Genomic DNA, 13,078 nt, shown 5'->3' on the forward strand with positions numbered 1-13,078 from the left:
TAGTGTAGTTTGATTCAGTCTTTACAATTATAAGAAAGCAACAATTTATTATGAAGAAATTATCTGTGGGCAGGCTGATAACTGATTAATTCATGTATTCATGCACTCATTCCATATTTATTAAGTATCTACTATGCACAAGGTGTTACTAGGGCTTCTACTAGAAAATGAATAAAAAATGTATTCTCTCTTCAAAAAAAGTAGGGAATGGAGTCAAATAGTTAACACAAAGATTGAGTTCATGTTCTGTATGAAGGAAGCCTGGGTCTGATCTCTGGCAACACACAGTCCCCTAGGCATCACATAAAACAACCACCTAAGTGCTGAGCTAGAAGTATTTTCTAAACACTACTGGGTATGTCCCCCCCAAACAATGTAGGAATGGTTAGAATAGCAGGAAAACATTTCAATAAGGATAAGTGAGCATTTGTCAAAGTGCAAAGAAGAGGAACAATTTCTTGTCTTGACACTGTTTTGGGAAGGAGACAGAGAAGTGACTGTGGAAGATGCTGTGTCAAGTGTTATTCCCTATCATTGCAGCTGAAAAAGTTTGGAAAGATCTAGGCCTCTAATATAACCTTGGTGATATTTTCATCTCAATTACTGCATACAAATCATTCATCTGTGTCAGGTAGAGAAGCTGCCAGAATGCAGGAAATGAACCCATAAATAAGCAAATAAATGAAACAACCTCAGATTACTTGCAAGAAATGGAGAGAAAAAAATATAGTTCAGAAAAATACATCTCAGTTGAAGCCATTTCATGGAATTCAGTGTCAAAAGATCCTGGAAAAGCATGAGACCTTTCACAATCACTCACTCACACTAACCATTTACACACTAACCAGATCCTGGGCTTGGCCTTTCTGGACATAAGGCTCATGCCTCCATTCTGGGGAGGGTTGGGAAACATACAGGTATGGATGTAAGACTGACACAGTAAATAATCCACATAAGGTTAAGGAGATAAAACAGGTTCAGGAACAAGCTATCTGCTAGCAGGCAAAATATACTGGCAGGCTGACAGACTAGCTGTGGGACCTGAACTGAAAGAAGTCTCTTTGGCCCAAGGAGGTGTTTATCCTAAAGAATAGGACCACTGCCATGGGTGAAGAGCAGGCAAGGGTAGGGGGCCAATCTAGAGGTACATCCCTTTCAGACGAGAGAAGCACATACAAAGAATTATCCTGAATAAAGTAAAACCGGTTACTCCAAGAGAAGTTAGAATGACATTAGACATAATTGTCATTGGAGAGTTAGAATGATTATTCTATACTGCCATAGCAGAGTAGACCTAAAATTAACCAAGTTAGAGAGCATCTTTAATAAAAGGCCACTGAATTAGCTGATTCTACACATAGAAGTGTCAAGCAATGACATTTGCTTCTGCTACCAACCAGCTCTGTCACCTTAGGCAAGTTCCATAATATTCTCTATAGCTCATTTTTTGGCTCTGTAAATTGGGATAATAATAGTTTTTATCTCACATCGAAAGGCAATTTAAAAACAGTAGACAGTAGGGCTGGAGCAATAGCACAGCAGTATATAGTTTGCCTTGTATGTGGCTGGCCCAGGATAGACCTGGGTTCGATCCTTGGCATTCCATATGGTCCCTTGAGCCAGGAGTGACTTCTGAACGCATAGCCAGGAGTAACACTGAGTGTCACCAGGTGTGCCCCCCCAAAAATAGTAGACAGTATATGATTTTTCTAAGGAGGATGAAGCTCATAGGTTATCAGCACAACCAAGTTCTAGACTCATGTTTTAAACATAATTGATAAGGTGTTCACTATTCTAAAATGTACCCTTTGTTCTCCATCTCTTTAAGAACATTCCATTTCTTTATTTTACTCCCCTTATCCTTTGTATCATGCTCTGTGAACATCCTTGCTGATATTCAACTGCCATTTAATCTTTCCTACTTGCCTCTGTCAGACCCAGGTCACACCTGTCCTAGAAGTACCTTCCCACCTGGGATTCTGCTACATTGCCAATGAAAGTATCTGAGGTTTGATCCCCAACATAGAAATGATACAGCTCCGGGCAACACCACCAGGGAACTAAGCTCCATTGGGAGATTATAACACTACTCTGGCACCCACTTGTGCCAGTATTGATATGACAACAAGGAAAGGAAAACTTGACCTAAGACCAGGCTGTCCTATCACATCACCTAACACTAAATGGAAATCAGAAGAGCTATCGTCCTTTGAACTGTGAAAAATAAGTGCACCAACAACAGAAAACTGACTTTGACAACCATTACTGAACAGAGCCTACCCTACCTAGGGACTAATAAGGAAAACCCTACCCTAGGCTGTAGTCCAGGACACATAAACAACAACAACAACAAGATGTCTTATTGCAGAGGTCCAACTTGGACAACAGAGACTGAGCAGAATCTTTGGATCCATAATATCCTAGGCTTCGGCTTAGGGACTGAATGAAAACAGGGAGCAAGTGTTACAGAAGACTGAACACCACAACAACGATGGATAGGAACCTCTAGAACCTAGAGACTCTGTCCTAGACCCTGACCTATAACCTGCGCAAATACCAAGATCGCTAGCTACAGTGGCTTGATTTTCTCACACACAACCGAGAGGAAACTTTCCTGGCATCACAAAAAAGCCTTTGGGATGGGGTAATGAGTATATATGGAGCCAAGGGTTGATCCCATGATGGTATGCTTCAAGGATGGAGAAAACCTGAATCTCTTAGGCCACGGGAATTCCCTTTCTTCCCCAATGCTTACTGTGCCTATGCAAAAAAAAAAAAAAAAAGTGGGGGGAACGCCAAACCCTACCACTCCAGCACCCATACTTTTTCTTGTTTTGTTTTAATTTGTTAGTTTTTAACTTTATTTTCCTTCTCTTTTTTTTCCCACTTTTCTCTTTCTTTTTCACTCTTGTGGTTATTATTTAGAGATTTATTTTTTTGTTTGTTTTTGGGCCACACCCGGCGTTGCTCAGGGGTTATTCCTGGCTGTCTGCTCAGAAATAGCTCCTGGCAGGCACGGGGGACCATATGGGACACTGGGATTCGAACCAACCACCTTTGGTTCTGGATTAGCTGCTTGCAGGGCAAACGCCGCTGTGCTATCTCTCCGGGCCCAGAGATTTATTTTTATTTTTATTTTTATTTGCCGAGTCCATTTTTTTTTCTTTTTCTTCCATTTTTCTTTTCTTTTTTTTTCTCTCTCCTTTCTTTCTTTTTTTGGCAGTTGTCACCAAATTTTTTTCTCCCCCTTTTCTTATCCTTTTTTATCTCCAATGATGGTGGAATAGATGCTCAATCTACAACAAGCTGTAAAGTGGCGACCAGTTGCACTAGCATACTGTGGGGTAGAGGAGGGAGATATGGGATGCATACTGGAAACAGGGGCAGAGGGAGGACAGCACTGGTGGTGGGAATGCCCCTCATTCATTGTCACTATGTACCATAAATGATGCAGTGAAATATTTGTAATGCACTTTGGTCACAATAAAAATTAAAAAAAAAAGAAAGTATCTGAGGTTTGCTCTCATATTCTCTTTGCCTCTTGCTTGGTGAACTATACACTAATTTTTTCCCATTTTGGAATTAAAAATCATCTTAATTTCCTAAATTATAGATGCTAAAGTGTAGATTAGAGGTCAAAGAGATCTAATAGGCAGAAAGTCAGACGTAGGCTTGGTCTTTTCTATGAAAATATGTGAGTGGGAAGTGCAATGTAGTACTGCATTGAACACCTTGACTAAGTCATCCCACACCCAAGACCTCATTTTCTGTTCCTACAACGTTGTTGTAAAATGTTGTTGGCCAGTGACTTTCTAAATTCTTTAACTAGGTGATTCTATAAAGAGCTCCATTTGCTGACAATCAAAACAACTGTACAAGTTCTTCAAATGGGCTCTTAGTAGCCTTGCAGGGGAATCAAACTGGCAGATTCGTGTTCTTAAATTTTACTGAACCTATTGAGTGATCTATTTACTGGATCTCTTGTAAGCACATGTGCTGCTCACTTCTGAAGTATTTCACATTACTCTGGGAAATTATTTTATAATCAATGATTTGTGTTGAGAGCATTTAAACTATCTCCATGGAAAAACCACCAGGAGAAAGATGAACTAAAATCTCAACATTCACTACCATTTCCTCTCCTTTATAATATAGCAAAAATATTTTGGCAACTGAGGTAAGAAAACATTAAGAAATTCTGGAATATAATATACATCTAGACAAAATATATAAGGATATTTCTGCACAAGTGTCGAAGTGCACAAGAGTAGCGTTGATTGGAATAGCAAGACATGAAACACAGCAGAATACACATTCACAAGAAGATGGATGAATGAAGTGCGAATGGACCTACATGCATCCAAAGGAATGGACTTAGTGAAAATTGATTAATCCAAGCTACATATCCCAAATGACAGGACAAAATAGCCATCATAGTTTTCAAAAGCTAGAGACGACTGTGATCAGCTTCTTGAGGACTTTCAGCACTTTACCAGGGGTCGGGGGACAGATTAGCTGCAGTAGAAGATTTCTGGGTATAACCTGGGGTAGCAGTAGAACAGATTACAGTATAGAAATCCTATGACAAGTGGTCGAGTTCTGTGAGCTTGTTCTGGGAAGACAAATTTCTTGTGGAACAAAGAGAAGTTCATTAAGAATTAGGTCGCTTTTTTGCCATCTTAAAACAGCTACGCTGCAATCTAGAAGTCGCCTGGCTTGAAACCATTTGAGTATCAATCCCTGAATTGCTTTAAAAAGATATGGAGCCTATCATTCCATTTATCTTCCTTCTCCTTGTCCACATAGAGCAATCAATCTATTAGAATCGCAGATGTTGCCAGGAACCCAATATTTCAAGGTAGTTAATCTTGCATGATCTTGCTAGGTGCTAAAAAATGTTTTCTTTTCTTTCATTTTCTTTTTTTAAAAATATGTTTAAACAGCCATCCAGCTTACCTGGTCCTAATTTGGCCACAGCATAGAGGAGGTCATAGTTGAGGACCGGAGTGGCATCACTGATAGGCTGCCAGCCAACTGGAGGAGATGCAGGAGGTGAGATGAGAAACTGTTTGGCTGGCTGTGGGGGAGCCAAATGCAGTTTGTCTCCGTCTGTCTCTGGTGTTTGAACCTGTAAAACAGGCGAAAAAGATATATTTTATTGTGGCCTCAACCGTGCCATGCTGGTATAGTAAGACAAAGAGTCTCATGTGTTGGGCTACAGACATGCGAGGAGTTCTCATGATTCTGTGCTGTGGGGTCTCTCTCTCCTGGTGGTGCCCGGAGGATCATGCAATGCTGGAGACTGGTCAAGGCAGCTGTTTGCAACACAAGCACTTTAAACTGTACCCGATCTCCTGCTTTAGAGTCTCACTTGCATCTTGTGACAAGTGGACCAATGAACCAGGCTTTCATAATAATTACTGTTTACTACACCTCATGTGCTCAATTATCTTATTTAGTCCTTTAAACTGTGAACCTCAGCCTTTAGCATGAATCATAATTACCCAAGAAACTTACTGAAAAACAGAATGCTGAATCCCACTCCTGAAGTTTCCGAGTCAGCAGATTTGGGGTAAGAGCTGAGAGTTTGCTTATTTGCTTTGCTAACAAGTTTCCAGGTGCTACTTACTGGTGCAGTTTTTTTTTTTTTTTTTTTTTTTTGGTTTGTGTTTGCACCTTTGATTCCAGCCTTTCCTCTTCTGCCTGCCTGTCTGTCTCGGTCTCTCTTCATATATTGTGCCATTTTCCATTTTAAAGTGCAATTTATTCCCAACACTATGCACCCACCACTACTAACTCTAAATCCAAAGCATCAGATGGTTCCTACTATTTCTGCCAGATGTCAGACTCTGACAACTTACAACCTACTCTCTTTCCTTAGGATTTACCTCGTATAGACATTTTATACAAATAAAAACATAAAACATATGGCTTTCAATTTCTAACTTCATTCATTTAGCTTGTAGTTTTCCAGGTTCATTTGGTATAGTATATATCTGCACTTTGATTTTATTTTTTGATAATTGATTTTATTTTTTGATAATTGAATAGTATTCCAATGGTAGATAAGCTATCTTATTCATTCACTGATAGACATTGGGAATGTTTTGCCATCTCTATATAATTGGCTTAGAACATTTGATAACTGATCCAAATTATTATTTTTATGTTTTACCTTTTTATTGTTTTGTTTTGTTTTGTCGGTCACACCGGCAGCGCTCAGGGATTTACTCCTGGCTCTAAGCTCAGAAATCACTCCTGGCAAACTCAGGGAACTATATGAGATGCCAGGATTCAAACCACCATTCTTCTGCATGCAAGGCAAACACCCTGCCTCCATGCTATCTCTTCGGCCCCATATTTTACCTTTTTATGTTATCAGCATAGAATATGTGTGTTACACACATCCTCCACAGACTAATCTATATGAAGCAGAAGTTTCCGACTTCTGAGGCAACCCATATAGAAATGGTCTCCTAAGATGCTAGAAGGTTCTCTTTGGAAGTGTCCACTTCATCTATCTTATTTTCTTTCAGGAAACTCACTGCTCTGCCTAAATTGTATTTCTCCTGGTGAATTCCTTTACTACCCCATGACTTGGACCCAAAGGGGATCTTGGTCTCAAGCACAACCTCCTAACCCTACAGGTATGCCCCTTTTCAGTTTCTTTTCTTTCTTTTTTTTTTTTTTTTTTTGGTTTTTGGGCTACACCCGGCGGTGCTCAGGGGTTACTCCTGGCTGTCTGCTCAGAAATAGCTCCTGGCAGGCACGGGGGACCATATGGGACACCGGGATTTGAACCAACCACCTTTGGTCCTGGATCGGCTGCTTGCAAGGCAAATGCCGCTGTGCTATCTCTCCGGGCCCTCAGTTTCTTTTTTTATATTTTTATAATAAGAATAGCTATGATCTGCTCTCAACAAATTTTAATCATGTAAAATAATATATTATTATTGACCAAAAGGTACAATGTGGTACCAAAAATATATAAAGCTGATTTATCTTGCTTAATTAAAACTATTTGATTTATTTCTCCACAGAGGAAGTTCTCCTCCTTTGTGAGATCATATTAACTACCAATTAATCTATGTTGATTATATGATTTGGGCTATTTTTGATGCTTCATATAATCAAATCATGCAGCCTTTATTTGGCTGTCAAATTAGCTAATTTCACTTACCATTAAGTCCTTTACTCATTCATGCTTTCCAAATTGTAGAATAAACAGTTAAAAGTTATATATACATGTGAATATATGATGGAATCTATATTTAGCCTAAGTGGAAAGCCCAGAAATAATTTCCATTTTTTTTAGAATACTCAGGTATTACTTTTGGATGAAATAAAATACAAACTTTGTTTCTTACAAGGTAATATAGGAAAAGCATAACTTTTATCATCAAACAAATTATTGGATAGGTATACAGTCCACAAAAACTATCAAATACTTAAAATTTTAGTTATACCCCCATCAGGAAGACTAGGAATAGTTGTGATCACAGCATTCTTGTTGCAATTACTAGTTAATATTTACTAGTGACTTTACCAAACAGTAGGTTGCAGAGGCCAGGGATGTGGCTCAAGAAGCAAAGCATAGGCCTTAATACTCTGAACTCAAGTTTCAGCTTCAGGCACGGAAGTCTCTGAGCAATAGTGGGGATGGTCCCCACATTTTTTTTGTTTGTTTTTTCAGGCCACACCTGTTTGATGCTCAGGGTTACTCCTGGCTAAGTGCTTAGAAATTGCCCCTGGCTTGGGGGGGACCATATGGGACGCAGGGGAATGGAATGGCATTCTTCCTTGACTAGTGCTTGCAAGGAAGCCACCATACCTCTAGCGCCACTGGTCCCCACATTTTAAAACAAAATTAACTCCCAAACTCTAGCTTCAAAAAGTTGAGTCCAAAATTTTGCTGCCCAGAAAAACATCTGAATAGTCAGAACAACTTAGACTCAAAGTCAAAAGTCGGAGGACTATCATCTAAGCAAACAACTTCCTTAAAAAGACTGGAGTGGCCATATTAATACCAGATGACAGACTTCAGACTTAAAATAGTTAAAAGGTACAGAGATTGACATTTTAAATAATCAATAGATATGTATAACAGGAAGAAACCACACTCCTAAACATATATGCACCCAATAAGGGACAGAAAATATTTAAAATTGTTAACAAATCAAAGGAATTGTTAGCAAATTGTTAACAATTGTTAACAAATTTGAAGGAATACTTGGCACTGCCCTGTCACCCATTAACAACCAGGCTAATACCTAACAGGAATATATAGGTTCTGAAGGGAGAAACGGAATAGTGTGGCTTAGTAGATATATAGGGAAATCTCCACCCAAAAATTAGATACACATTCTTCTTCAATGTACATGGGTAATTTTACAGGATAGAGCACATGCTGGCCCATAAAATAACCTCTTGCTTCATAAAAGCAAGAGGTTAGAAATTGTAAGAACGACCTTCTCAGATCATAATGCACTGAAATTAGAAGGGAATTACAAACAGACATAGAAAAATCTTTAACATCTGGAAGTTATAAAGCTCACTACTGAACAACTTGAGGGTCAGAGATAAAGTCAAACAGGAAATAAAGAAAACCCTGAAAATAAATGAGAAAGAAGATACAAATGATCAGAATCTATTGGACACAGCTAAAGTGGTACTAAGAGGAAAATTTATGGCTTTGCAAGCATTTATCAGGAAGGAAGAAGGTGCCTACATAAAAAATTTAATGGCACAGTTTATAAAATTGGAAAGTAATCAAGAAAATTAACCAAAAATAGAAACACAGCAAGAAATAACAATGCTTAGAGCAAAAATCAATGAATTGGAAATACATAACACAATCTGAAAAATCAAAATGAAAGCAAGAGTTGGTTCTTTAAAAAATAAATAAGATCAATAACTAACTAGCAAAAGTAAAAAAAAAACAAGAGGGATATATTTAATAAACTGAATTAGAAATGAAGAGGGGATATGATAACAATTATTACAGAAATTCAAAGGGAAGCCAGTTACTAATTTGAAAAACTTGGTGCCACAATACAAAAGAACCTAGAATAAATGTGTAAATTCTTGGATTTTTATTACCTCCAAAGGTTAAATCAATATGATCTAACATATCTGAACAGACCCATAACTATTAGGAAAATTAAAATGGTGATAAAAACTTTTCCCCAAAACAAAAGCATGGGCCCAAATGGCTTCACTAATGAATTATTTTAAACCCTTGATTGACCTACTGTCAATAATTTTCAGGCTCTTCATGGAAATTGAAGAAATAGTTCTCAAATAGTTTTTATGAGCTAACATCACACTAATACCAAAAGCAGACTGAGATGTCACAAAAAAGAGAAATACAGATCAATATCCCTAATGAACACAGATGCAAAGATCCTCAACAAAATACTAGCAAATAAGATCTAATATCTCATCAGAAGGTCACCACACCATGAACAAGTAGGCTTCATTCCAGATATGCAAGGATGGTTTAACATAAGCAGTCAATCAACATAATACACTATATCAACAAAAGAAAAAAATAAAAACAATATGATTATATCAATAGATGCAGAGAAAGAATTTGGTAAGATTCAACACTCATTCATGATAAAATATCTCAGCAAGGTGGAAAGGGAAAGAACTTTTTTCAATATAGACAAGGCATTTACCACAAGCCCATGGCAAATTTATATTCAGTGGAGAAAAAACTAAAAGCCTTTTCTCTAAAATCTGGAACAAGACAAGGCTGCCCCCTCTCACCACTCCAACACAACAAAGTACTGAAAGTACTTGCCATAGCAATTGGACAAGAAACAGATATCAAGGGCATGCAGATAGTAAAGGAAGAAGTCAAGCTCTCACGGTTTGCAGATGACATGATACTATATTTAGAACATTCTAAAGACTCCAAAAGCTTCTACAAACAATAGATTGGTAGTGCAAAATAGCAGACTACAAAATTAACACACAAAAATTAATGGCTTCTTATACACAAATAATGCTAGAGAAGAAATACACATTAAAAAAAGTCCATGGGGCTGGAGTGATAGCATGGCAGTAGGGCATTTACCTTGCATGCAGAAGGGCGGTGGTTCAAATCCCAGCATCCCATATGGTCCCCTGAGTCTGCCAGGAGCGATTTCTGAGCACTGAGCCAGGAGTAATCCCTGAATGCTGCCCAGTATGACCCAAAAACCAAAACCAAAACCAAACCAAAAACAAAACAATCCAATTTACAATAGTACTATAGAAACCCAAATACCTCAGGGTCCACTTAACTAAAGAGGTGAAGTACCTTTACAAAGAAAACTATAACACACTGATTTTTTTTTGTTTTTTTTTGGGGGGGGGGGCGGGGCCACACCCAGCTGTGCTCAGGGGTTACTCCTGGCTATCTGCTTAGAAATAGCCCCTGGCAGGCACGGGGGTGGGGGGACATCATATGAGATGCTGGGATTCGAACCAACCACCTTAGGTCCTGGATCGGCTGCCTGCAAGGCAAACGCCGCTGTGCTATCTCTCTGACCCCAACACATAGACTCTCAAATCAATGGAATAGATGAGTATTCAGTGAATGACCCCTAGACTTATAATCAATTAATATTTGATAAAGGGGCAAGAAATACAAATAGAGCAAGGAAATCCTCTTCAACACATAGTTCTAGGACAACTGGTCAGCCAGATGCAAAAAAGCAAACTCAGATCTTTATCTAACACCATATGCAATATCAAATAAAAATGGATTAAAGACTTTGATATCACACCTGAAACTATAAGGTACAGAGAAGAACACATAAGCAAAACATTTCATGACATTGAAACTAAGACATCTTCAAGGAAGAAACACCACAGTCCAAATAAGTGGAAGCAGAGATAAACAAATGGAACTACATTAAATTTAGGAGCTTCTGCATCTCAGAGGAAACAATTTCTAAGTTACAATAGCCTACAACAGAAAAGGATACAACAAAATGGGAGAAAGTATTCACTCAATACACATCAGAGAATGGGCTAATATCGAAGATATACAAGGTACTGTTACAACTTAATAAGAAAAAACTCTGAACCATCAAAAAATGAAGACAAGGGTCAGAGCAATAGCACAGCGGTAGGGCATTTGCCTTGCGTGGATGACCCAGGATAGACCTCAGTTCAGTCCCCGGCATCCCACATGGTCCCTCAAGCCAGGAGCAATTTCTGAGCGCATAGCCAGGTGTAACTCCTGGGCATCATCAGATGTGGCCCAAAAATCAACAACAAAAAAAATGAAGACAAGAAATGAATAGACATTTCCTCAAAGAAAAAAAATGTAGATGGCCAAAAAGCACATCACTAATAATCAGGGAGATGAAAATCAAAACAACAAAAATGTTTCATCTCATGCTACAGAGACTAGCATACATCATGAAGAATGAGAATAACCAGAGCTGGCTCAGATGAAGAGAGAAAAGAATTCTCATTCACTGCTGATGGGAATGCCATCTAGTCCAGCCTTTCTGGGAAACAATATGGACATTTCTCAAAAAACTGAAAATTAAGCTCTCATACGATTCAGCAATACCACTCAGAGCATTAAACCCTAAAAGCACAATAACACAATAAAAAATGCCTGTGCTATTTACAATAGCCAGAACCTGGAAACAACCTAGGTGCCTAACAAGAGATGAGTGGTAAAGAAACAGTGGTGCATTACACAATTAAATATTATGCAGCTGTTAGAAAAAAATGAAGCCATGAAATTATCCTATTCATGGAGATGGAGACTATTTTGCTGAGTGAAATGAGTCAGAGTGAGAGAAATAGATATAGAATAGTCTTACTCATCTGTGGGATTTAAAAGAATAAAAGACAATATGATAATAATACCGAGACAATAAAGATGAAGGCCAGAAGGATCAGCCCATGATATGAAGCTTACCACAAAGAATGGTGAGCACAGTTAGAGAAATAACTACACTAACAACTATCATGACAATGATAGTAAGAGAAATAGAATACTTGTCTCAAAAGATAGGCAGGTGGTGGGGAAAGAAGGAAATGGAGGACTCTGGTGGTAGGAAAATAGCACTGGTGAAGGGGTGTGTGTACATTTTATTTCTATTTTTGGTTAATTTTCTTGACCACTTTCCAATTTTATAAGCTGTGTCATTAAGTTATTTATATAGGCCCCTTCTTCTTTCTTGATGAATGCTTGCAAAGCTATAAATTTTCCCCTTAGTACCACTTTAGCTGTGTCCCACAGCTTAATTTCCAGGAATTTTTTATTTTCTGTTTGATTTCATCTCTGACTCTCTAGTTGTTTATTACAAACATGTTTGTAACCAAAGTGCTTAAATAAATAATTTATGTAAATAAATAAAATTATAATAAATAAACAAAGTCAAAGAGATAAGTAAGGTAAATCACTTTACCTGTGCAAAGTAGAGTTTTAATTTTTTTCCTCTGAACTGAGTTTCATGAAGCTCTATCCTGGCTCGTGCAGCAGATTTAGGATTGCTGAAGTTAATTCGCACACGTCTGAAACTCTTAAATAGCTGGAACGTCACACAGTCATCATAAGTCCGGAACAGTCCCTCAAACTTTTCCTGATAAAAAACAATAGAAGAAAGTCCATTAGTCTTGAGAGTGTTACCAAACCTGACAAAATCAAATAACAAAGTAGTTAAATAGGCCATTCTCAATTTAACATTAAATCAGGACACTGCTCATTTACTGTTTCACCACTTCATTCTCTGTATTTGTTAAATATGCTAAGGATAATCTGGGTTCAGAAATGTGTAAAATATCAATAAATAGGCCTTGAAATAGAAAAAATTATATAAATAATGTTTTTATATCTATGTACTTATGTACATATACAAAGATAAGAAATGTATGTGTTTCTGGGCTAAGAAATAATAATTATTTTATTCTCTAAGAAAATCATGATCTTAAAATACCAAAGTTTTAAAGAAACTATATGGTATACTTTATTAATGATTATCCATGTGGAGACACTTTTGTTGCCTAAAAAGAACATCTAGTAATCATACTACCCAGACACTTCTAGTTAGGCACAATAGTCCTA

The 13,078-nt window shown here is 37.8% G+C and overlaps 1 protein-coding gene across 3 annotated transcripts in view; it reads right to left on the minus strand.

Annotated features, from left to right (window-relative positions):
• RCAN2 (regulator of calcineurin 2) overlaps positions 1-13,078 on the minus strand; it is a 313,585-nt gene that overhangs the window by 31,810 nt on the left and 268,697 nt on the right. For all 3 annotated transcript variants that reach the window (XM_049765536.1, XM_049765535.1, XM_049765537.1), the window contains 2 exons: positions 12,423-12,596; positions 4,957-5,128 (listed from right to left, as the gene is read on the minus strand). In XM_049765536.1, the coding sequence (XP_049621493.1) occupies positions 4,957-5,128; positions 12,423-12,596 (346 nt within the window). The remainder of the gene's footprint in view (positions 1-4,956; positions 5,129-12,422; positions 12,597-13,078) is intronic.

This window comes from Suncus etruscus, chromosome 18, assembly GCF_024139225.1.
Source record: "Suncus etruscus isolate mSunEtr1 chromosome 18, mSunEtr1.pri.cur, whole genome shotgun sequence".
Taxonomy (NCBI): domain Eukaryota; kingdom Metazoa; phylum Chordata; class Mammalia; order Eulipotyphla; family Soricidae; genus Suncus; species Suncus etruscus.